The 27,338-nt window shown below is 40.0% G+C and overlaps 1 protein-coding gene across 7 annotated transcripts in view; it reads right to left on the bottom strand.

Annotated features, from left to right (window-relative positions):
• Nucleotides 1-27,338, bottom strand: part of BIRC6 (baculoviral IAP repeat containing 6) — an 854,588-nt gene that overhangs the window by 620,518 nt on the left and 206,732 nt on the right. For all 7 annotated transcript variants that reach the window (XM_053711846.1, XM_053711848.1, XM_053711852.1 and 4 more), the window contains exons 16-18: nt 11,381-11,559; nt 1,794-1,924; nt 1,377-1,538 (exon numbers count right to left, since the gene is read on the bottom strand). In XM_053711846.1, the coding sequence (XP_053567821.1) occupies nt 1,377-1,538; nt 1,794-1,924; nt 11,381-11,559 (472 nt within the window). The remainder of the gene's footprint in view (nt 1-1,376; nt 1,539-1,793; nt 1,925-11,380; nt 11,560-27,338) is intronic.

The raw sequence follows: 27,338 nt of genomic DNA, 5'->3' as shown, positions 1-27,338 counted from the left end.
ATAAAATCTGTCAAACATTAAATAGATAGGGTGGGGGCTTGTAGACTCATCATACTGAAAGAAAAGAATTTATCAGGGAAGCATAAATTTTGTTTTCTTTCATTAAATAATGAGAATCCAAATTGCCATGACGTGTGGGATTTAATACCCAAGCTGAGAGCCCATATCAAGGAAAAGGTGGGATAGAATAAGGCAGTTCCTATTTGCCTTACACTGCGCTGTGAAAAGGACTTTACTGTCAAAAATCGCTTCTGCAGAAGAACAATAATCCATGTTGCAGTCTTGCAACACTATTCCAAGATGACCATTTCTAGAGTATATACCAATAGTTATTTATTAATCTGTTGGCACCACACTTTCAATTGTGGTATCCCTACTCTCTACACAATACACATATCAGATGTCTATCACACTAGATCTCTCTTCGCTCTATTATCACGATAATCCTATCAGGGTTAGGTTCCCCCAGTCACAACAATTAATATATGTTACACACACGATATTTAGTCCGCATATTCTACTAGCACAATTTTCCCTAATATCCACTTCCTGAATATTAGTATCCCATATTCCTACGGGCCTTCCCCATTTTATATAATCACTTCAGTCAGTTTCTTAATGAGTTTCACACTTCACTCACGAATAGATTTATATTTTACATTCCACTACACACCCTACATTGTAGTTAGGTCCCCTTGTTCATTTATTAGCATCACGTTTAGCTGTGGCACTTTCACTTATTTTAGTAATCATGGCACCTGATTGCTCAAGCGTTATGTAAATTTCAATGAGAAAGCCAAGTTTGTTCAAAAGATAACCAATTTTTTTTTATATGATCACATTTGGCGGTGAAATGGTGGCATGAAATACACTAAAATGGGTCTAGATCAATACCTTGAGTTGTCTACTTAAAAATATATATAGATTTGACAGGTAAATAAAAACATAAAAAAACCAAGGCTCAATTATGTTTAACCTAATAAAAATAATTTAAACAAAAAAAAACACAAGACTATGTTTAAATGGAGTGATACCAAAAATTCTCTGGTATTTTGATGTTTTTCTCTGAAAGCCCCAATAGTGAAGGGATTAACTAAAATTGTGATTGCAGTATATGTATATATATATATATATATATATATATATATACATATACACACATACATACATATATATATATACACATATATACACATACATACACATTTATTTATATATATATATATATGTGATTATCTTATCTATTATAAGCTATATTAGAGAATAATTAACATAGCATTTTGAAGATACATGATATTTGTTGAAAAAAAACGTTCATGTATGGAATTACTGTGAAAATATTCAAGTCTGCAAAAAGGAATACAATTCTATTATACCTCCCAGGTCCATTAGAATGAACACCAGCTAGCCAACACAGAATGTCCAAAACAAGACCTTGTGCATGCTCCGTAGCAAGGCTATCTTCGGTCTTTTTGCAGAGTGTATTTAGAAGTTTTTCATGAAATTCTGAAAACTGCAACATGGCACATCTCTGAACTCTAAAAAAACAAACCGGGAAGAAGGGGGGAAAAATTATATTCTGATAAGCAAAATAAATGTATCCTTTATAAAAAAAAAAAAATATTGCGTCTACTCAGGAATGAAGGGGGGAAAAAAGTGGAAAAGAAATCTACTCAAAATCAAAACATTACTCTTTTTTGATACAACATGGAGAGAATACAGATGCATAACCTGATAGAACTTTGGGCCATTGACTACAATAAACTATAAAGCTATCAACTTTTCTGACCAACCTTTCTTTTGGAATACAGGTTTTCTTAAATCGCCGAATTGTGACAGAAACTTCTTGTAGTAAATCACATCCTCTAAGGTTATCAGCTTTTCGTGAAGAATTACTGGCTTCAATTTTTGTAGCAGATTTATCCTAAAAAGGAAAAAAGAAAAAGGGACATTTTATTCAAATGTACTGTGCATTAAAAGCACCAAGGAGTGCTCAACCTTGGTGATCCAGAGGTTTTGGATCAGCCTTTCCAATGATGCACAGCCAGCTGATGCTCAGTGCCTGAGCATCATGGGAAATGTAGTTCAAAAACCTCTGGAGCACCAAGGTTGTGCATCCCTGAAAGAGACAAAAAACACCTTGATATTGTAATATGCATAGTAAAGTAACTTTGCATTAAACCTTTATTTTGCCTCTTTTTCCAGTAATTTAAAAGGGACATGAAACCCACATTTTTTCTTTCATGATTTAGAAAGAGCATGCGTTTTTAAACAACTTTCTAATTTACTTCTATTATCTAATTTGTTTTATTCTCTTGATATTCTTTGCTGAAAAGCATATCTAGATAGGCTCAGTAGCTGCTGATTGGTTCCTGCACATAGAAGCCTTGTGTGATTGGCTCACCCATGAGCATTGCTTTTTCGTGAACTAAGAATATCTAAAAAATGAAGCAAAATAAATAATAGAAGTAAATTGTAATGTTTAAATTTGTATTCTCTATCTGAATAATAAAAGAAAAGGTAAGGGTTTAGTGTCCCTTTAAAATGGACATTAAAGTTAATTTTCATTTACACAACAAATATTCACTAAATTGCAAAAGACCTGCAAAAACATTTAAAACTGACATTTTGTTAGAAAAATATGCATTGTTTTGCAAGCACACCCCTTGAATGTTGTTTATGCTATATCCTGCAGGCAAAAGAAAGTGCATTGCAATATATATTTTTTTAATTTGCATCATATAACTTCTCTTTGGTAACAATTTTAAAGGACCATTAAATACAGTAGAAATGCATTATCAACAAATATATAATAAACGCGTCAGCAGACAGTCCTCGGAGTGGAGTTCTCACCACTCACATTGCCACTTGAACATTGTTTGTCTTCCTTTGCTAAGGATGTTTTAAGAATTCTACAATAAAGTTTTTTTTTTTTTTTTTTATTGACACCCGTGACTACGAGTGCACCTCATCTTTTGTGCTGCTTTAAATATATAATAAAGACAATGTAATAGAATTTCAAAAAAGTAGAATTTTTGTCTGACAAATTTCAAAGTTACTTCCATTTTCCCTGCCCCCTATGTGAAACAGCTAATAAAAAAAAACATAATTTATGTAAGAACTTACCTGATAAATTCATTTCTTTCATATTAGCAAGAGTGCATGAGCTAGTGACGTATGGGATATACATTCCTACCAGGAGGGGCAAAGTTTCCCAAACCTCAAAATGCCTATAAATACACCCCTCACCACACCCACAAATCAGTTTAACGAATAGCCAAGAAGTGGGGTGATAAGAAAAAAGTGCGAAAGCATATAAAATAAGGAATTGGAATAATTGTGCTTTATACAAAAAAATCATAACCACCACAAAAAGGGTGGGCCTCATGGACTCTTGCTAATATGAAAGAAATGAATTTATCAGGTAAGTTCTTACATAAATTATGTTTTCTTTCATGTAATTAGCAAGAGTCCATGAGCTAGTGACGTATGGGATAATGACTACCCAAGATGTGGATCTTTCCACGCAAGAGTCACTAGAGAGGGAGGGATAAAATAAAGACAGCCAATTCCTGCTGAAAATAATCCACACCCAAAATAAAGTTTAATGAAAAACATAAGCAGAAGATTCAAACAAACCGCTGCCTGAAGTACTTTTCTACCAAAAACTGCTTCAGAAGAAGAAAACACATCAAAATGGTAGAATTTAGTAAAAGTATGCAAAGAGGACCAAGTTGCTGCTTTGCAAATCTGATCAACCGAAGCTTCATTCCTAAACGCCCAGGAAGTAGAAACTGACCTAGTAGAATGAGCTGTAATCCTTTGAGGCGGAGTTTTACCCGACTCAACATAGGCATGATGAATTAAAGATTTCAACCAAGATGCCAAAGAAATGGCAGAAGCTTTCTGGCCTTTTCTAGAACCGGAAAAGATAACAAATAGACTAGAAGTCTTTCGAAAAGACTTAGTAGCTTCAACATAATATTTCAAAGCTCTAACAACATCCAAAGAATGCAACGATTTCTCCTTAGAATTCTTAGGATTAAGACATAATGAAGGAACCACAATTTCTCTACTAATGTTGTTGGAATTCACAACCTTAGGTAAAAATTCAAAAGAAGTTCGCAACACCGCCTTATCCTGATGAAAAATCAGAAAAGGAGACTCACAAGAAAGAGCAGATAATTCAGAGACTCTTCTGGCAGAAGAGATCGCCAAAAGGAACAAAACTTTCCAAGAAAGTAATTTAATGTCTAATGAATGCATGGGTTCAAAAGGAGGAGCTTGAAGAGCCCCCAGAACCAAATTCAAACTCCAAGGAGGAGAAATTGACTTAATGACAGGTTTTATACGAACCAAAGCTTGTACAAAACAATGAATATCAGGAAGATTAGCAATCTTTCTGTGAAAAAGAACAGAAAGAGCAGAGATTTGTCCTTTCAAGGAACTTACGGACAAACCTTTATCTAAACCATCCTGAAGAAACTGTAAAATTCTCGGAATTCTAAAAGAATGCCAAGAAAAATGATGAGAAAGACACCAAGAAATATAAGTCTTCCAGACTCTATAATATATCTCTCTAGATACAGATTTACGAGCCTGTAACATAGTATTAATCCCAGAGTCAGAGAAACCTCTTTGACCAAGAATCAAGCGTTCAATCTCCATACCTTTAAATTTAAGGATTTGAGATCCTGATGGAAAAAAAGGACCTTGCGACAGAAGGTCTGGTCTTAACGGAAGAGTCCACGGTTGGCAAGAGGCCATCCGGACAAGATTCGCATACCAAAACCTGTGAGGCCATGCCGGAGCTACCAGCAGAACAAACGAGCATTCCTTCAGAATCTTGGAGATTACTCTTGGAAGAAGAACTAGAGGCGGAAAGATATAGGCAGGATGATACTTCCAAGGATGTGATAATGCATCCACTGCCTCCGCCTGAGGATCCCGGGATCTGGACAGATACCTGGGAAGTTTCTTGTTTAGATGAGACGCCATCAGATCTATTTCTGGAAGTTCCCACATTTGAACAATCTGAAGAAATACCTCTGGGTGAAGAGACCATTCGCCCGGATGCAACGTTTGGCGACTGAGATAATCCGCTTCCCAATTGTGTATACCTGGGATATGAACCGCAGAGATTAGACAGGAGCTGGATTCCGCCCAAACCAGAATTCGAGATACTTCTTTCATAGCCAGAGGACTGTGAGTCCCTCCTTGATGATTGATGTATGCCACAGTTGTGACATTGTCTGTCTGAAAACAAATGAACGATTCTCTCTTCAGAAGAGGCCAAGACTGAAGAGCTCTGAAAATTGCACGGAGTTCCAAAATATTGATCGGTAATCTCACCTCCTGAGATTCCCAAACTCCTTGTGCCGTCAGAGATCCCCACACAGCTCCCCAACCTGTAAGACTTGCATCTGTTGAAATTACAGTCCAGGTCGGAAGAACAAAAGAAGCCCCCTGAATTAAACGATGGTGACCTGTCCACCACGTCAGAGAGTGTCGTATAATCGGTTTTAAAGATATTAATTGAGATATCTTTGTGTAATCCCTGCACCATTGATTCAGCATACAGAGCTGAAGAGGTCACATGTGAAAACGAGCAAAGGGGATCGCGTCCGATGCAGCAGTCATAAGACCTAGAATTTCCATGCATAAGGCTACCGAAGGGAATGATTGTGACTGAAGGTTTCGACAAGCTGAAATCAATTTTAGACGTCTCTTGTCTGTCAAAGACAGTCATGGACACTGAATCTATCTGGAAACCCAGAAAGGTTACCCTTGTCTGAGGAATCAATGAACTTTTTAGTGAATTGATCCTCCAACCATGATCTTGAAGAAACAACACAAGTCGATTCGTATGAGATTCTGCTAAATGTAAAGACTGAGCAAGTACCAAGATATCGTCCAAATAAGGAAATACCACAATACCCTGTTCTCTGATTACAGACAGAAGGGCACCGAGAACCTTTGTAAAAATTCTTGGGGCTGTAGCTAGGCCAAACGGCAGAGCCACAAACTGGTAATGCTTGTCCAGGAAAGAGAATCTCAGGAACTGATAGTGATCTGGATGAATCGGAATATGTAGATATGCATCCTGTAAATCTATCGTGGACATATAATGCCCTTGCTGAACAAAAGGCAAGATAGTCCTTACAGTTACCATTTTGAATGTTGGTATCCTTACATAACGATTCAATATTTTTAGATCCAGAACTGGTCTGAAGGAATTCTCCTTCTTTGGTACAATGAAGAGATTCGAATAAAACCCCAGCCCCTGTTCCAGAACTGGAACTGGTATAATTACTCCAGCCAACTCTAGATCTGAAACACATTTCAGAAATGCTTGAGCTTTCACTGGATTTACTGGGACACGGGAAAGAAAAAATCTCTTTGCAGGAGGTCTTATCTTGAAACCAATTCTGTACCCTTCTGAAACAATGTTCTGAATCCAAAGATTGTGAACAGAATTGATCCAAATTTCTTTGAAAAAACATAACCTGCCCCCTACCAGCTGAGCTGGAATGAGGGCCGCACCTTCATGTGGACTTAGAAGCTGGCTTTGCTTTTCTAGAAGGCTTGGATTTATTCCAGACTGGAGATGGTTTCCAAACTGAAACTGCTCCTGAGGAAGAAGGATCAGGCTTTTGATCTTTGTTGAAACGAAAGGAACGAAAACGATTATTAGCCCTGTTTTTACCCTTAGATTTTTTATCCTGTGGTAAAAAAGTTCCTTTCCCACCAGTAACAGTTGAGATAATAGAATCCAACTGAGAACCAAATAATTTGTTACCCTGGAAAGAAATGGAAAGTAGAGTCGATTTAGAAGACATATCAGCATTCCAAGTTTTAAGCCATAAAGCTCTTCTAGCTAAAATAGCTAGAGACATAAACCTGACATCAACTGTGATAATATCAAAAATGGCATCACAGATAAAATTATTAGCATGTTGCAGAAGAATAATAATATTATGAGAATCATGATCTGTTACTTGTTGCGCTAAAGTTTCCAACCAAAAAGTTGAAGCTGCAGCAACATCAGCCAATGATATAGCAGGTCTAAGAAGATTACCTGAACACAGATAAGCTTTTCTTAGAAAAGATTAAATTTTCCTATCTAAAGGATCCTTAAACGAAGTACCATCTGACGTAGGAATAGTAGTACGTTTAGCAAGGGTAGAAATAGCCCCATCAACTTTAGGGATTTTGTCCCAAAATTCTAATCTATCAGATGGCACAGGATATAATTGCTTAAAACGTTTAGAAGGAGTAAATGAATTACCCAAATTATTCCATTCTCTGGAAATTACTTCAGAAATAGCACCAGGAACAGGAAAAACTTCTGGAATAACCACAGGAGATTTAAAGACCTTATCTAAACGTTTAGATTTAGTATCAAGAGGACCAGAATCCTCAATTTCTAAAGCAATTAGTACTTCTTTAAGCAAAAAACGAATAAATTCTATTTTAAATAAATATGAAGATTTATCAGCATCAACCTCTGAGACAGAATCCTCTGAACCAGAAGAGTCATTAGAATCAGAATGATGATGTTCATTTAAAAATTCATCTGTATAAAGAGAAGTTTTAAAAGATTTTTTATGTTTACTAGAAGGAGGAATAACAGACATAGCCTTCTTAATGGATTCAGAAACAAAATCTCTTATGTTATCAGGAACACTCTGAACATTAGATGTTGATGGAACTGCAACAGGTAATGGTACATTACTAAAGGAAATATTATCTGCATTAACAAGTTTGTCATGACAATTAGTACAAACAACAGCTGGAGGAACAGCTACCAAAAGTTTACAGCAGATACACTTAGCTTTGGTAGTTCCAGCACCAGACAGCGATTTTCCTGAAGTATCTTCTGACTCGGATGCAACGTGAGACATCTTGCAATATGTAAGAGAAAAAAACAACATATAAAGCAAAATTGATCAAATTCCTTAAATGACAGTTTCAGGAATGGGAAAAAATGCCAAGGAACAAGCTTCTAGCAACCAGAAGCAATGAAAAATGAGACTTAAATAATGTGGAGACAAAAGCGACGCCCATATTTTTTTTATTTTTTTTAGCGCCAAAATGCTTTTGGCGCCAAAAATGACGCCACATCCGGAACGCCGACATTTTTGGCGCAAAAGAACGTCAAAAAATGACGCAACTTCCAGCGACACGTATGACGCCGGAAACAGAAAAGATTTTTTGCGCCAAAAAAGTCCGCGCCAAGAATGACGCAATAAAATGAAGCATTTTCAGCCCCCGCGAGCCTAACAGCCCACAGGGAAAAAGTCAAATTTTTAAGGTAAGAAAAAATGAATGATTCAAATGCATTATCCCAAATATGAAACTGACTGTCTGAAAATAAGGAATGTTGAACATCCTGAGTCAAGGCAAATAAATGTTTGAATACATATATTTAGAACTTTATAAAAAAGTGCCCAACCATAGCTTAGAGTGTCACAGAAAATAAGACTTACTTACCCCAGGACACTCATCTACATGTTTGTAGAAAGCCAAACCAGTACTGAAACGAAAATCAGCAGAGGTAATGGTATATATAAGAGTATATCGTCGATCTGAAAAGGGAGGTAAGAGATGAATCTCTACGACCGATAACAGAGAACCTATGAAATAGACCCCGTAGAAGGAGATCATTGCATTCAAATAGGCAATACTCTCCTCACATCCCTCTGACATTCACTGCACGCTGAGAGGAAAACCGGGCTCCAACCTGCTGCGGAGCGCATATCAACGTAGAATCTACCACAAACTTACTTCACCACCTCCATAGGAGGCAAAGTTTGTAAAACTGATTTGTGGGTGTGGTGAGGGGTGTATTTATAGGCATTTTGAGGTTTGGGAAACTTTGCCCCTCCTGGTAGGAATGTATATCCCATACGTCACTAGCTCATGGACTCTTGCTAATTACATGAAAGAAATGTATATACGATAAATACTGTGAAGTCCTGCACATGCTCAGCAGGAGCTGGTGCCTAAAAAAGCATGCATATAAAAAGACTGCAAATCTTGATAATGGAAGTAAACTAGTAAGTATTTGTAATATTGTATGCTCTCTCTGAATCATGAAAGGTTCATTTTGACTTTAGTGTTGCTTTAAAAATTGTGTTTTTTTTCAATGCCAACAACTCAAGTGCACAACAACCTCCACAAGTCTAATCATGCCAGACATCTGTCTCTAATCGCTTTAGTAACGATGGTAAGATTACAAATCAAGATCTTGCTAACTAAATGGCAGAAGCTACTCAAGAAACAAGTTGGATTGGCCATTTCAAATAAGGAAAGTAGTGAGTGGAGTTTGGCTACTGAAAAACAGTTGCAACAAAGTGTTAATACATTCAAAACATTTTCATGAGAACTATTTTTTTATTTTTTTTTTGCAAGTCTGCAGAAAAAAAAAATCTTGTAATAACAAGGTGTTTACTGTCCCTTTAAACATTTGAATAACCTTGTCTGAACCATTTTTTAGTCCAAAAATATTTTAATTCATAGTGCGTCTAACAGGAAGTAAATGTTTGTGTACAACTGAAACTTAAAGTGAAGGTAAACTTTGATGAATGAAAGCCCGTTTTTTAACAATACTATTAAAAACAAAGGCACTTTCATTCAAAGTTTAGAAAGCAGCCGTTTTGTTTAAAAACGTACCTTTGTTCTTTTCACAGCCAGAGCAGCTTCCCCCACTCGGAGATCCTCTCTTCACACGTCATCAATGACTAATCCGGCTTCCTCCAATCACGGGTTTCCTCCCAGAGGAGTCATTGCCTGAGGCCATGCTGTGATTGGAGGAAGCCGGATTAGTCATTGACGTGTGAAGAGAGGATCTCCGGGAGGGGGAAGCTGCTCTGGCTGTGAAAAGAACAAAGGTAAGTTTTTAATCAAAAAGGCTGCTTTCTAAACTTTGATGAATGAAAGTGCCCCTGTTTTTAATAGTATTTTTAAAAAACAGGGTTTCATTCATCAAAGTTAACCCTCACTTTAAAGAGACAGTCAAGTCCAAAAAAAAAAAAAAAACTTTCATGATTCAAATAGGGCATGTAATTATAAACAACTTTTCAATTTACTTTTATCAACAATTTTGCTTTTTTTTCTCTTGGTATTCTTAGTTGAAGCGAAACCTAGGAGGTTCATATGCTAATTTCTTAAACCTTGAAGGCCGCCTCTAATCTGAATGCATTTTGACAGTTTTTCACCACTAGAGGGAGTTAGTTCATGTGTTTCATATAGATAACATTGAGCTCACGCAGTGAAGTTACCTAGGAGTGACCATTGATTGGCTAAAAAGCAAGTCTGTCAAAAGAACTAAAATAGGGGGGAAGTTTGCAGAGGCATAGATACAGGGTAATTAGAGGTAAAAATATATTATAACTGTGTTAGTTATTGAAAACTGGTGAATGGGTAATAATGGGATTATTTTATCTTTTGAAACAACAATTAAGGTGTTGACTGTCCCTTTAAATGTCTGTTCCTTATTGACACTCAGGGAAAACTTCAACATAAAAAGGTGGTTTATTGAAAGTGACTCAAAATAAACTTAAATGGATTGGACTGAGCATGACATTTTAACAAACTTTCCAATTAAGTTCTATATGTTTTGCTTAGTTCTATAATATCTCTAGTATCCTTTGTTAAAGAGAAATCCTAGGTGAGATCAGGAGCGTGCATGTGTCTTTGCCTATGTGGCAGCAGTCTCTGCAAATAGTTTAAAGCAATGTTCTACAGTTGCAAATGCAGCTGCCATAAAATGCATGTGAATGCTCCAAAGCTCCTATCACTGTACCTAGGTTTACTAATGAATAAAGAATACCAAGAGAACAAAGCAAATTTGATAATAGAAATAAAATGTTAAAAATTGCATGCTCCATCTGAATCATGAATTTCTTTTTTGGTAATTTATTTTAAGCATTTGTAATTCTAACAAGATTCTGTAGATCTGGGTAGTATATAAAACCTTTTTTTTAGCTCCCAGAAGTACAATACAGCTCAATCAACAAAGAATACCAAGAGAGATAAGCACATTTGATAATGGAAGTAAATTGGAAAGATGTTTAAAATTGCATGTTCTTTCTAAATCACGAAAGGAAAAAAATGGGTCCACTTTAATTCAGTAACAGTAAAGAGACTCCTATGCAATTGTAACAAAAATGTTAAATTATAATCTAAATTTTATTTAGCATAAGTATACTTATGTTATATGGGCCGTGGCCAAGTCCACCAATAGTGGGCAGCCTCCTATAAAAAGGATTGGGTGCTCCTTTCTTAGATGAAACAAGAGGGTTTTTTTGTACATTTTCCCTTTCACTATATTTTTAGCCACAAAGTGGATTATTCTTGCTTTATCATTAATACATACCTTTCCTGGCACAACTTTAGCCAGCAGGGAAGCCAGGGAATGCCCCTTTATATTCTGAGGCTTCAAAGAAGGTATCCTTACAACTGGTCTTGTTCCTCCATTGCACAGCTCCTCTGTTCCTCTGTCATTTACAGCTTTCACGTGAATTAAAAAAGAACGGTATTTTCCACCTGCCATTCCTATTTATGAAGGGGAAAGAAAAAAAAAATCACAGGATAACGCATGCAAGGCTTTAAAATACACCAAATGAGTTGTGAAGCAGAATTCGACAAAGCCTAGTAGTAGTCCTAAAATATCCCTTTGCAAGTGTATACTTGTATTGTGTGTGTGGACTATTAACATTTTCTGTTTTACCACTGACTGAGAAAATATAGTGAAATACTTCCATTTCTTTATGTATGTATGCATATCTGTGGCTCCTTAACAGTATAATATTGGTAACAGCATACAGAGAAATGTGAGAACACAAAATTAAAAGGGATAGCACAGTCAAAACAAAGTGGTGAAGAGATAGGAGACTACTAAAGAGAGTTATGGCAGGGAAGACATTTCGGAAGTTCTTAGAAAAGCTCTTTTCGTATGTTGTGTGCAGAAATTCCAAGATTAACAGATTAGTAAGGGACTTCCAGAGTAGAGCAAAAAGTCATGAGTGTGTGTGAACTCTTGTGGTAATGACTGATGAGAAGTCCTTGTGTGCCAAGATTTAGTATAAAGCTAAAACTAGATGGCTGGGACAGAGAAATGGACCTTGAGACAAGACACTGGTACCCAGATAAGTATGAATGATAGAGCCCACCGAAACAATGGTCAGATCTGCAAACTCAGTCCTTCAAGGCCTGACATGCATTATGAGAATAATGCATTGCTGATCTCATTTGGTCTTCTTTATAGCTCTGGGTAATAAGACAATGGTTAAGATAACACTGGTAAGGGGGAGATACCAAGGAGAGGCAAATGCATTCACAAAGTTGAGGAGTTTTGGTTCTGGAGAAATAGATTAAAGTTTTTGAAATGAACTGAAGAAATATAAACACGCAAAAGGAAGTTACACTTCAAAAGAAGCTCATATAAAAAACAGAATTTATGCTTACCTGATAAATTACCTTCTCTTGCGGTGTATCCAGTCCACGGATTCATCCTTTACTTGTGGGATATTCTCATTCCCTACAGGAAGTGGCAAAGAGAGCACACAGCAGAGCTGTCCATATAGCTCCCCCTCTAGCTCCACCCCCCAGTCATTCGACCAACGGTTAGGAAGAAAAAGGAGAAAACATAGGGTGCAGTGGTGACTGTAGTTTAAACAAAAAAAATTTTACCTGACTTAATTGCCAGGGCGGGCCGTGGACTGGATACACCGCAAGAGAAAGTAATTTATCAGGTAAGCATAAGTTCTGTTTTCTCTTGCAAGGTGTATCCAGTCCACGGATTCATCCTTTACTTGTGGGATACCAATACCAAAGCTTTAGGACACGGATGAAGGGAGGGAACAAGGCAGGTACCTTAAACGGAAGGCACCACTGCTTGCAAAACCTTTCTCCCAAAAATAGCCTCTGAAGAAGCAAAAGTATTGAATTTGTAAAATTTTGAAAAAGTATGCAGTGAAGACCAAGTCGCTGCCTTACAAATCTGTTCAACAGAAGCCTCGTTTTTAAAAGCCCATGTGGAAGCCACTGCTCTGGTAGAATAAGCAGTAATTGTTTCAGGAGGCAGCTGGCCAGCAGTCTCATAGGCCAAACGGATGATGCTTTTCAGCCAAAAGGAAAGAGGTAGCAGTCGCTTTCTGACCTCTCCTTTTACCGGAATAGATAACAAACAAGGAAGATGTTTGTCTGAAATCCTTAGTTGCTTGCAAATAGAACTTTAGAGCACGAACTACATCAAGATTGTACAACAGACGTTCCTTCTTCGAAAAAGGATTGGGACACAGAGAAAGTACAATTTACTGGTTAATATTCTTGTTAGAAACCACTTTAGTAAGAAAACCAGGTTTAGTACGCAAAACTACCTTATCTGCATGGAACACCAGGTAAGGTGAATCACACTGTAAGGCAGATAATTCTGAGACTCTTCGAGCAGAAGAGATAGCTACCAAAAACAAAACTTTCCAAGATAACAACTTAATATCTATGGAATGTAAAGGTTCAAACGGAACCCCTTGAAGAACTGAAAAAAACTAGATTTAGAATCCATGGCGGAGCCACAGGTTTATAGACAGGCTTGATTCTGACTAAAGCCTGTGCAAACGCTTGAACGTCTGGTACCTCTGCCAGACGCTTGTGTAAAAGGATAGACAGAGCAGATATCTGTCCTTTTAAGGAACTAGCCGACAATCCTTTCTCCAATCCGTCTCGGAGAAAGGACAATATCCTGGGAATCCTAATCTTACTCCATGAGTAACCCTTGGATTCAAACCAACAAAGATATTTCCGCCATATCTTATGGTAGATTTTCCTGGTGACAGGCTTTCTAGCCTGAATCAGAGTATCTATAACTGACTCAGAGAAACCACGCTTTGATAGAATTAAAAGTTCAATCTCCAAGCAGTCAGACGTAGAGAAACTAGATTTGGATGCTTGAATGTACCCTGTATTAGAAGGTCCTGCCTCATTGGCAGTGTCCATGGTGGGACAGATGACATGTCCACTAGGTCTGCATACCAAGTCCTGCGTGGCCACGCAGGCGCTATCAAAATCACCGAAGCCTTCTCCTGCTTGATTCTGGCGACCAGACGAGGGAGAAGAGGAAACGGTGGGAAAACATAAGCCAGATTGAAGGACCAGGGCGCTGCTAGAGCATCTATCAATGCCGCCTTGGGGTCCCGGGACCTGGATCCGTAGAAAGGAAACTTGGTGTTCTGACGGGACGCCATCAGATCCAACTCTGGAATGCCCCATAGCTAAGTCAGCTGGGCAAATACCTCCGGGTGGAGTTCCCACTCCCCCGGGTGAAAAGTCTGACGACTCAGAAAATCCGCCTCCCAGTTGTCTACTCCTGGGATGTGAATTGCTGATAGATGGCAGGAGTGATCCTCCGCCCACCTGATTATTTTGGTTACTTCCTTCATCGCTAGGGAACTCTTTGTTCCCCCCTGATGATTGATGTAAGCTACAGTCGTGATGTTGTCCGACTGAAATCTAATGAATTTGGCCGCAGCTAGTTGAGGCCATGCCTGAAGCGCGTTGAATATCGCCCTCAGTTCCAGAATGTTTATCGGGAGAAGAGATTCTTCCCGAGACCATAAACCCTGAGCTTTCAGGGAGTCCCAGACTGCACCCCAGCCTAACAGACTGGCGACGGTCGTTACAATAATCCACTCTGGTCTGCGGAAACATATTCCCTGAGACAGGTGATCCTGAGACAACCACCAGAGAAGAGAATCTCTGGTCCCCTGGTCCAGCTGTATTTGAGGAGACAAATCTGCATAATCCCCATTCCACTGTTTGAGCATGCATAGTTGCAGTGGTCTGAGATGTATCCGAGCAAAAGGGACTATGTCCATTGCTGATACCATTAATCCGATTGCCTCCATGCACTGAGCTACAGATGGCCGAGGAATGGAATGAAATCTCGGCAAGTAGTTAAAAGCTTTAACTTTCTGACCTCCGTCAGAAATATTTTCATTTCTACCGAATCTATTAGAGTTCCTAGGAAGGGAACCCTTGTAAGAGGGGATAGAGAACTCTTTTTGACGTTCACCTTCCACCCGTGAGACCTCAGAAAGGCCAATACAATCGCCGTGTGAGACTTGGCTCTTTGAAAAGACAGCGCCTGAATTAAGATGTCGTCCAAATAAGGCGCCACTGCTATGCCCCACGGTCTTAGAACCGCCAGAAGGGACCCTAGTACCTTTGTGAAAATTCTGGGAGCAGTGGCTAACCCGAATGGAAGAGCCACGAACTGGTAATGCTGGTCTAGAAAAGCGAACCTGAGAAACTGATGATGATCTTTGTGGGTAGGAATGTGCAGGTACGCGTCCTTTAGATCCACGGTAGTCATATATTGACCTTCCTGGATCATAGGTAAGATTGTCCGAATTGTCTCCATCTTGAATGATGGGACTCTGAGAAATCTGTTTAGAATTTTTAGATCCAGAATTGGCCTGAAAGATCCTTCTTTTTTGGGAACCACAAACAGGTTTGAGTAAAAACCCAGTCCTTGTTCTGCCATTGGAACTGGGTATATCACTCCCATTGTAAGTAGATCTTCTACACAGCGTAAGAACGCCTCTTTCTTTGTCTGGTCTGAAGACAGACGCGAAATGTGGAACCTTCCCCTTGGAGGGGAGTCCTTGAATTCTAGAAGATATCCCTGGGATACAATATCTAAGGCCCAGGGATCGTGAACATCTCTTGCCCAGGCCTGAGCGAAGAGAGAGAGTCTGCCCCCTACTAGATCCAGTCCCGGATCGGGGGCTACCCCTTCATGCTGTCTTGTTAGCAGCTGCAGGCTTTTTGGCCTGTTTACCCTTGTTCCAGCCCTGGTAAGGTTTCCAAGTTGCCTTGGGCTCTGAAGTCTCTTGCTTTGCAGCCGTAGAGGCTGAAGCGGGACCGTTCCTGAAATTACGAAAGGAACGAAAATTAGCTTTGTTTTTAGCCTTAAAGGGCTTGTCCGGAGGGAGAGCATGGCCCTTTCCCCCAGTGATTTCTGCAATAATCTCTTAATTCTGGCCCGAAGAGGGTCTTTCCTTTGAAAGGGATATTTAATAATTTGGATTTTGACGACACATCGGCCGACAAGGACTTGAGCCACAGTACTCTGCGCGCCATAATGGCGAAACCTGAATTTTTTGCCGCTAACTTAGCTAATTGCAAAGCGGCATCTGTGATAAAAGAATTAGCCAGCTTTAGAGCCTTAAATCTATCCATAATTTCATCGTATGAGGTCTCCGTCTGGAGCGAGTCCTCCAGCGCCTCAAACCAGAAAGCAGCTGCAGTAGTTACAGGAATAATGCAGGCAATAGGTTGTAGAAGAAAACCTTGTTGAACAAAAATTTTCTTAAGTAGACCCTCTAACTTTTTATCCATAGGGTCTTTAAAAGCACAACTGTCTTCAATCGGTATGTTTGTGCGTTTAGCAAGTGTAGAAACAGCCCCCTCTACCTTAGGGACCGTTTGCCACGAGTCCCGCATGGGGTCAGTTATGGGGAACATTTTCTTAAAAATAGGGGGGGGGGGGGACACAAAAGGGACACCTGGTCTATCCCACTCCCTAGTAACGATATCTGCAACCCTCTTAGGGACCGGAAACGCATCAGTGTATACAGGAACCTTTAGGTACTTGTCCATTTTACACAATTTCTCTGGAACCACCATAGGGTCACAATCATCCAGAGTAGATAATACCTCCCTGAGCAATACGCGGAGGTGTTCTAATTTGAATTTAAACGCCAATGTATCTGACTCTGCCTGATGAGAAACCTTTCCTGAGTCGGAAATTTCTCCCTCAGACATCAAATCCCTCACCCCCACTTCAGAGCGTTGTGAGGGCACATCAGATAAGGCTACCAAAGCTTCAGACTGCTCATAATCTGTTCTTAAAACAGAGCTATCGCGCTTTGCAGGAAAAACTGGCAGTTTCGATAGAAAGGCCGCAAGGGAATTATCCATGACTGCCGCTAGTTGTTGCAATATAATAGGGGCAGACGCACTAGAGGTACTAGGCATCGCTTGAGCGGGCGTAACTGGTTGTGACACATGGGGAGAGGTAGACTGACTATCCTCATTACCTTCAGTCTGAGAATCATCTAGGGCCACACTTTTAAGTGCAACAATATGATCTTTAAAGTGTATAGACATATTAGTGCAATTGGGACACATTCTGAGAGGGGGTTCCACCATGGCTTCTAAACACATTGAACAAGGATTTTCCTTAGTGTCAGACATGTTTAACAGACTAGAAGTATACACAAACAGGTTTGGAAATCACTTTAATCAAATAAAAAACAATTTGAAAAAACGTTACTGTGCCTTTAAGAGATAAAAAGAGCACACAATTTTACAAAACAGTGAAAAATGCAGCAATCCTTTTGAAATTTTCACAGTATGTACCTAAGGCCTTAATATGATTGCACCACAAGTTGCAGAACGATTAACCCCTTAATGCCCAAACCGGAGCAGCCTAAAGCCAACAACAGGTTAAATAACTACAGCACCTTGCCACAGCTTACTGCTGTGGCCCTACCTGCCCTTAGGGATCAGTTTTGGGGGAATAAAGCTTCTTTTAGGCCCTCAATCAGCAACAGGACCCTCCATGTGAAGCAGCATGAACTGTCTTTCAATTCTAACTGCGCATCTGAGGCGCGAAATTAGGCTGCTCCCACTCCACTCCGGAGTTGTGAGGCCTACAAAAATCACTTCTAAGTGACTAAATTTTTGCCATGTGGATAATAACCCCAGAAAACACTCCAAAGTGCTTGTCTCCAACGAGTATTTCTTAAAACAAATAATCGATTGCCCTGAAATAGTGTCAACCAGCCTAATTAGCCCTGTTATGTAAGCATTCAATTCTTTACTAAGTCTCAGAACATAGCTTACCCTCCCCCACATGGTGATCTTGTCAGTCTTCTAGCATTATCTCAGTCTTGTCTAGAAATAAATGGCTGAACATACCTTATTGCAGACTACCCTGCAAACTGTTCCCCCCAACTGAAGTTTTCTGGTACTCCTCAGTCCTGTGTGGGAACAGCAATGGATTTTAGTTACAACATGCTAAAATCATCTTCCTCTCAGCAGAATTCTTCATCCTTTTTCTGCCAGAGAGTAAATAGTACAAACCGGTACCATTTAAAAATAACAAACTTGATTGAAGATATAAAACTACAATTCTAACACCACATTCACTTTACCCTCCCGTAGAGAGACCCTAGTGCTTAGAGCCGGCAAAGAGAATGACTGGGGGGTGGAGCTAGAGGGGGAGCTATATGGACAGCTCTGCTGTGTGCTCTCTTTGCCACTTCCTGTAGGGAATGAGAATATCCCACAAGTAAAGGATGAATCCGTGGACTGGATACACCGTGCAAGAAAAATTCAAAATTTATTACAGCACATTAAAACAGACACGGGAGGTGAAAAGGGCATCGTAGGCATTATGCACTACAACCAAGCGATTAAATCATAGATGACATAACGCAGACAAAGCTTATAACCCCATCACAGGCAATCGCATCCACAGACAAAAAACTATGTAGCACTAGATAAAGTTAGATAGTGCATTAATAGATGGAATGGCTATGATTCTTCAATCAAGATATTTTTTTTAGCAGAGTAAGCTTACTCTGTTCCTTTCTGGGGTCTAGCCTAGTCCACATCAGTCTCTTCAGTAGGGCAGTGGTGGCTTTTGAGCACTTGAGAACTTGTGAGGTACAAACCTCACTGTGTTTTCTCAAGAATCTGCTGCCCTAACTAGAAAACCTGAGTAGCTTTACTCAGTTTTTCTCTCTTCACAGGTCCATGTGAGGTGCTGCACCCTCTCAAACCAGGTGAGGTGTCCTGCTGCCGGACAGCACTTTCAGGTAAGTGCCATTTTAATTTTATTTTGCAAGGAGATTGCTGGCACTTGTTACAGCTAAAAGTGGTCTAATTTAATATGGGACATTATTAAACCTTCATGTTTGGAGTTTCTTTTAGGCAGTTTGGGCACTGAGACTGAAGAGATTTATGGTGGCTCAGTGTGTTATAGTAGTTTTTATACTTTAACTTTTGGTCATGGAGATTACCGTTGTAAGCTGGGGGGGTTTTGGCAGTTAGGGCTCTGTAACCGCTCTGTATTTGAAAAGGGGATTGTTTCTTCTGTGAGGGAAGTCTATTTAAAGACACAGGACACATTTATTTTTTATTTTCAAAAAGAATTTTTACACTTTATCCTTATTACATAAGATGGATCAAGAGGCTTTTCAAACCATTATCCCAGGCGAAGTTGCTGCTTGTCAGTTATGTTTTGATGTTTGGATGGAACCCCCAGTTCCTTTTTGTTCCTCATGCATTGAGAGAACTAAGTTAGAGATAAAATATTTGACCATGGCGGCAAGACACGTCTCAGTGAAGCTCTCTGAGCCGGAAACTATTTTTGCTAGTTAACTATCGCAAATTTATACTATTTATTACTTTTGAGCAGATTTACAGCCCTGAGAATAGATATTCTCTGAGAGTGGATGATTCGACGGTGTCCCTGCCTATGCTCTTTGAGTCAGCTGCACGACAGACTTGTTCACAGGCCTGGAAGCCATTTTTGCAACCACGCAGTAAGCCAACGACAAGAAGGTCCTGTCTGGGTTTTGGAGTGTAGGTCAGGGGCTGCCGCAAAGTACCACCCCCACCGAACTCCGGGGTTATGATATCCTATAATAGGATATAACTTTGTCCTTCTGAACAAGCCACATAAAGTTCTATTCATTTGGTGATAAACTAGATCCTAAGCAACTTTCTTGGTCATACAATATTGGTACGTGAGGAGTGATTTTTCTTGCAAGTCCGAGCCTATTGACTGCTGTAGATAGGCTGCAACCTCAGTTCTGCAGTGCCATGCAGGATTCACTTCCCATTTGGCCACAAGACAATCATTAAGAGCAATCTGGCAGCCCTGCAGCTGTACAACCAATACATACCTTACAGAATGCGTGCTCAGCTGGGACCCTTGGAGAATGTGGAGACCTCATTTTGATCTCTGTTCCTAGAGGCCCATCGGATCTGAACAATGAAGAAGATAAGCCGATGCAGGAGTCATTTACAGCTCTGGACTCAAAGTTTTTACAGGTCCTCGTAGCTGTTACTGGTCAGACCCTGGGAAGGCGCCCCTGGGGTGAGATTGGTCCGCACCCAGCGTTCCCTCTGATGTCTAGATCTGGGCCTCTGCCGACTCCTTTATCGGTGACAGCCAATCCCATATCGGCCAACTACAAAGGCCGACACCAAAAGCCCATGCAGACAGTGTCACCCAAGTTGAGAAGTGTACCGCATGGTTTGATGAAAGTAGCCTTTACTAACAACCCTACTTAACCGAAGCAGGGAGATTTTGCAGACCCGGTCCAAGATCTGAGCCTGCCATTCATTCCACTCCAGGGAGACTGTAAAAAGGGTATAGGCTAGGCAGGAGTTCCCGAGCTCCGGTATAGGGTGAGATATTATGCTGTATCCACTTTCAAACGGACTGCATTAATCTGTCAATCGGCCACTCCACTTACTCATTTGGACGATTCTACTCACTAATAAGAACTGTTTGAGTGGACATTAAGATTTGCAGCCAGATCTCATGCAAGCACATGTCTAACTCTGCTGCTTAGATTAGAGCCAATTCCCATATATATGTTTCCCATAAGTGCAATTAGATCCAAAGGTATATTTGTGTTCAAGTATAGGAATTCAGCCCAGAAGTATATATAACCTTAATAGATCGAGACATAGTATATACCTATCTTTACTTTTCTAAGTGATACAACTTATGTACCTAGGCCGATGGAAGAGTTCTAAGTTATCTATTTTACATATATACAAGCTCTGTCCACTAGAGAGGAGTAAAACCACAATTCCAGATTAGTATGCCGGGAAGGTCTCTATCCTTTTGATGGTACGTTTATCAGAGAGGGAATTAGATTTCAGAAATAGCGCCTAGTAGCACTGTAGAATGACCTAAGTTAAGAATGTTATATCCTCTCCATGCTACTTGAGATGTAAGTACCTTTGCTACCTATACATTGAGAGTGACCATAAATAGCAGGAACCGAAGGGATAACAACTGTTCATTATTTTATATATCGTTGGTTTGTAATTTGGGCAATAATGGGATAGGTATCTATGTATAGCTGACTCTACAGCTCATTTTCATTTGCCAGAGATTTAGGACATGTGATAGTCACATAGGTTTTAGTTCAAGCTCCAAGTGAATGTATCAACCTGTTAAATGTAATATTTTGCCATGATTGGAAAGGCTTCCCTCATATATGCAAGTATTGTCTAGTCTAATGTGATCCAAGAGTGGTATCTCCAGCTTGAGGTGGGCAAATTACTTTTATAATATACCTAGGAAAAGAAGCTGGTCAATGACCATATTGGTTAATAATTTTCAATAAGTTGTACTTATGTTAAATAGTAATATGATCATTTGTGTGTTATAAAATACTAGAGATGTACTGGTGAGGCATTGCGTGACTGCACTTTTACACCTTTTGACCGACACAATGTGTTGACATTTGCTTTTGCCCATAATTACGGTGTAATCTGTTTTGTTTTTTTTTTATTTCCCCCCTGCTACTTGAGACGTGAGTACTTTAGACGATAATGTATTGAGAGGGTCCATAAACAACGGGAATAGTAGTGATAAAAACTGTTCATTACTCTATTCAACTGATTGATAGTAATCTGTACACTATAGGGTCTGGTAAATATTTATAGCTGATTTTTCAGTCCATTGCAAAATATAAAAGTTTTATGTTATCCGCTAGGTAAACAAATTTCAGTTCAAGCTCCAAGTGAAGAGAATATATCTTGTTAAATCTAGCATTTTGGCATGATGGGATAGGCTTCCCTCCTACATACAATTTTTGTCTAGTCTAATGAGACCCAAGAGTGGTCTCTCCAGCTTGAGGAGGGCAAGTTACCTTTATACTATACCTAAAAAAAAAAAAAAGAGGTTGGATATTAACTTTAACGGTTATTTATTTTCAAATTGGTAGTCTATGTCTAAATGTATTTATTTACTATAATTTAATAGTGCTGTACTGATGTAGCTCTGCATGACTATATCTTGTGAACCTATTGACAGACCTACCAATATGTAGACATATGTTTATGTCCTTAAAGGGACATTCTAAACAAAAAAAAATTCATGTTTTAGAAAAAGCATGCTATGTTAAACAGTTTTCCAATTTACTTCTGTTATCTAATTAATTCTCATGATGTACTAGGTTTAAAAGCATATCTAGATATGCTCGGTAGCTGCTGATTGGTGGCTGCACGTAGATGCTTCTTGTTATTGGCTCACCCATGTTCATTGCTATTTCTTCAACAAGGGATATCTAAAGAATAAAGCAAATATGATAATAGAAGTAAATTGGAATGTTGTTTAAAATTGTATTCTCTATCTGAATCATGAAATAAATATTTTGGGTTTCATGCCCCTTTAATTACACTGAAAAGAAAAGAAAAATATTTGACCATGAGCCACCATTATCCCAGGCAAATGCTGTTCAGGTGTCTCCTGTTGCAGATATGCCGCAGCTTTCTCCTCAAGCGTCCCAACTTTTTCAGTCTCCACATACAGTGCCCTGTGTTTCCTCTTTCAATCCTGTAGGATTTTCTCTACAAGACATTGCTTCCCAGGTATACCTTGCGGTATCTGAGGCCTTAAGAAGGCGTAAAAGGAAATTTTAAGGAAACAGTAAGGTTTCTGATCGACTTCTGGCTATCCAGAGTGTCCCTTCCCATAAGCCTGAGGAACAAGACATCTCGGTAGCATCTGAGGGGGGAAATTTCAGACTCCGTGTAATTCCTTCTTCTGATGCTGAAGTGGTATCCTTCAGATTTAAGCTAGAACACCTTTGCTTATTACTTGAGGTTTTGGCTACTTTGGACGACTCCGACAACTATCGTAGTCAATCCAAAAAAGTCTAGTAAATTGAACAAATACTTTGATGTTCCCTCTGTGGTGGAGGTTTTTCCGGTTCCTGACCATACTGCAGAGTTTATTGCTCAAGAATGGGAAAGACCTGGAATTCCCTTTTCTCCATCTATTTTTAAGAAGATGTTTCCTATAGCGGATTCTATTAAGGAGTCATGGCAGACGGTTCCTAAGGTAGGAGTTATCTCCACTTTGGCCAAGAGGACTACTTTTCGCATAGAGGACAGTTCTTTTAAAGATTCAATGGATACAAAATTGGAGGCTTTACTAAAAAAGATGCATGTCCACCAGGGTCTACAATGGCAACCTGCGGTGTGTATTGCCACTGTTACCAGCGCTGCGGCTTACTGGTTTGATGCGTTGTCTGAATCTCTTCAGACAGATACCCCTCTTGATGAGATCCAGGACAGGATTAAGGCTCTCAAGTTAGCCAATTCCTTCATTACAGATGCTTCCTTACAGGTTATTAAACTGGGAGCCAAAATTTCTGGTTTTGTGGTCCTAGCCCGCAGGGCCTTGTGGTTGAAGTCCTGGTCTGCGGGTGTTTTAATCAAAATCTAAGCTCATGGCTATTCCTTACAAGGGTAAGACCTTGTTTGGACCTGGTTTGGCAGAAATTTTCTCAGATATTACTGGAGGGAAGGGTTCTTTTCTTCCTCAACATAAAAAGAATAAGCAGAAGGGACGTCAAAATAATTTCCTTTCCTTTCGTAACTTTAAAGGCAAGTCTTCCTCCCCTTCCTCCAAGAAAGATCAAGCCAAGCCTTCCTGGAAGCCCAACCAGTCCTGGAAAAAGGGAAAGCAATCTAAAAAGCCTTCAGCTGATTCCAAGGGTTGGCCCCCGATCCGGGAGCGGATCTTGTAGGGGGCAGACTCTTTTTTCCTAGGCTTGGATAAGAGATGTACCAGAGGTGGTGGACATTGTGGACAAAATCCTTTCCTCCCAGAGGCAGGTTTCTCCTCTCCAGATTATCTATAGACCAGATAAAAAGAGAGGCATTCTTACATTGTGTCAAGAACCTTGCCGCCCTGAGGGTAATAGTTCCAGTTCCCTTTCAGGAAAGGGGTCTGGGATTTTACTCAAATATGTTCGTAGTTCCCAAAAAGTAGGGAACTTTTCAACCAATCCTAGATCTAAAATGCCTAAACAAGTTTCTCAGAGTGCCATCCTTCAAGATGGAGACTATACGCTCCATTCTTCCCTTGGTACAAGAGGGTCAGTTCATTACAACCATAGACCTAAAGGATGCATTCCTTCATGTTCCCATTCACAGGGACCATCACAAGTTTGATATTTGCATTTTTAGACAATCATTTCCAGTTTGTGGCCCTTCCATTCGGCCTTGCCACAGTTCCCAGAATTTTTTCAAATGTTCTGGGGGGCTCTTTTAGCTGTGCTTCGATCTCGGGGCATTGCAGTGGCACCTTATCTAGACGACATTCTGGTTCAGGCGCCATCTTTTCAACAAGCAGAATCTCATACGGAGATCTTCTTGTCTTTTCTTCGATCCCACGGATGGAAAGTGAATCGGGGAAAAAAGTTCTCTGGTTCCAGCTACAAAAGTCGTATTTTTGGGGACCATAATAGACTCCCTGTTATTGAAGATTTTTCTGACAGGGGTCAGAAAAAGAAAGATTTTCAACTCTTGACTTGCCCTTCAGTCCTCTCCACGGCCGTCAGTGGCTGAATGAATGGAGGAAATCAGTCTGATGGTGGCTTCCATGGACATTCCGTTTGCTCGGTTCCATCTCAGACCTAGATCAGGCGTCAATAGACTCTCTTCCGTGGTGGCTTTCTCAGGATTATCTCTCCCAGGGTACTTGCTTCCGCAGACCCACCTAGGTGATTGTGACCACGTATGCCAGCCTTCTAGGTTGGGGAGCAGTATGGGGCTCGTTGAAGGCTCAGGGCTTATGGACCCAAGGAGGAGTCAGTCCTGCCCATAAACATCTTGGAGCTGAGAGCTCGGTTTATCAGATTCCAGTCGGACAACATAACCTCGGTGGCCTACATCAACCACCAGGGTGGAACTCGGAGTTCCGTGGCCATGACAGAGGTGGCCCGAATTATTCAGTGGGCGGAGACCCACAACTGCCGTCTTTCTGCGATCCACATCCCAGGAGTTGCAGATTTTCTGAGCAGACATGCTTTTCATCCCAGGGAATGGGAACTTCATTCAGATGCGTTTTCCAGCTTGACCCTCAAGTGGGGGCAGCCGGAGTTGGATCCCATGGCTTCTCGTCAGAATGCCAAACTTTCGAGATACGGCTCGAGGTAAAGAGAGCCGCAGGCATTTCTGATCAATGCTCTGGCAGTTCCTTGGAACTTCAGTCTAGCATACCTGTGTTTCCTCCGTTTGCTCTCCTTCCAAGAGTCATTGCTCAAATCAAGCAGGATTTGGTATGCAGACCAAGCTGAAATGTCATCATTTCCACCTTGGAGACTGCCTCTGAGGAAGGACCTTCTACTTCAGGGTCCCTTCCTTCATCCAAATCTTGTTTCTCTGAAGCTGCTTGGAGATTGAACGCTTGATTCAGGCTCGTAAGCCTGTGACTCGCTGGATTTACCATAAGATCTTGCGTAAATACTAGTAAAAGGATACTCTTTTAGTAGAGAAAGTTTTGTTTCTTGTCGCCATTTCCTCTGCTCGGAGAGTTTCTTAACTCCCTGCTTTACAGTGTGATTCCCCTTATCTTATATTTCACTCTCATAAGGTGGTTCTGCATTATAAGTTTGGTTTCCTGCCCAAGATTGTTTTGGTAAAGAATATTAATCAGGCAATTGTTGTACCTTCTTTGTGTCCTAATCCTTCTCAAAAAACGCTTGTTGCATAATCTGGATGTTGTGCGCAAGGGTCAGAAAGTTACAACTACTTAACTTTGCCTTTGGCTGAAGCACATTATTCACTTGGCATATGAGACTGCTAGACAGCAACCTCCTGAGAAAATCACAGCTCATTCCACAAGGGCTGTTTCTTCTTCCTGGGCCTTCAAAAATGAAGCTTCTGTGGAACAGATTTGCAAGGCTGCAACTTGGTCATCTTTGCACACTTTTTGCAAATTCTATAAATTCAATATTTTTGCCTCGGCTGAGGTTTCTTTTGGGAGAAAAGTTCTTCAAGCAGTGGTGCCTTCTGTTTAGGCTCCTGTCTTGTCCCTCCCTTATCATCTGTGTCCTCTGGATATTGGTTCCCAACAGTAATTGATTAAGATCCGTGGACACACCGTGTCATTAGAAAGAAAACAAAATTTATGCTTACCTGATAAATTTATTTATTTCTTGACATGGCCACAGCCCGCCCCGTATTCAGAGTTTTTTTATATATAAACCTCAGGCACCTCGTGTTACTTCCTTTCTCTCCTTTCCCTTTGGTCGCATGACTGGGAGATTGTGGGTAGGGGAATGATATTTAACAGCTTTGGTGTGGTGCTCTTTGCCTCCTCCTGCTGGCCAGGAGTGATATTCCCAACAGTAATTGATGATGATCCGTGGACTCACCGTGTCAAGAAATTTATCAAGTAAGAATAAATTTCCTTTTTATACCTATCCCCCCCATCCCTAGGTGGCACTGTTCCATAATTAATAATGGAAACTGCAAAACTAGGCACATTGGTAAAATGTATATTTTACCAATGATTCCATATTATAGTATTTTACATTTAGCAGGTGGTCACCCACTCTAGTATGTACTGCACGGGTCGTCTGACCTACATATTGCTGGTGGCAAATTCAGCATTCCAACAAACAACAAAATCTGTGGAACAATTAGCATAAAAAGCGATGTTGAATTCTCTACCAGTAGAGGCACTTCTAAAAACAAAAAATAATCCATACCCTGTTTGGTGCAGATTATTATCAACTTTAAAAATGTCCCTTTGGAAACCACGACAGGTGGAATGGATAGCTGGTTGGACTCAAGAGGTAGTATATAAGGGTACAAAAGTGTGAGGATAAACAAACGTTAAAAAGGGACAGTAAAGTCATCATTAGACATTCATTATTTAGACAGAGCATACAATTTTAAACAACTTTCCAATTTAATTTTCTTCCTTCCCATTGCTGAAAGGTTTATCTAGGAAAGCTCAGGAAATAACCTAGGTTCTATCTACTGATTGGTGGCTGCATATATTTACGGACTGTTATTGGCTCTCCCATGAATTAAGTTAGAAACCAGTAGTGCTTTGCTGCTCCTTCAACAAATGATACCAAGAGAATGAAACAAATTTGCTAATAGAAGTAAACTGGAAACTTGTTTAAAAATTGAATGTTCTATCCAAATGAAAAGCTTTACATTTTCCAGGAAGTAGCTTATATCCTAATAAAAGCACAACAGGAGAGGTGTTTGCT

The sequence above is a fragment of the Bombina bombina genome, chromosome 4 (genome assembly GCF_027579735.1).
Source record: "Bombina bombina isolate aBomBom1 chromosome 4, aBomBom1.pri, whole genome shotgun sequence".
Lineage (NCBI taxonomy): Eukaryota > Metazoa > Chordata > Amphibia > Anura > Bombinatoridae > Bombina > Bombina bombina.
This window is presented reverse-complemented; position numbering and strand designations above follow the sequence as displayed.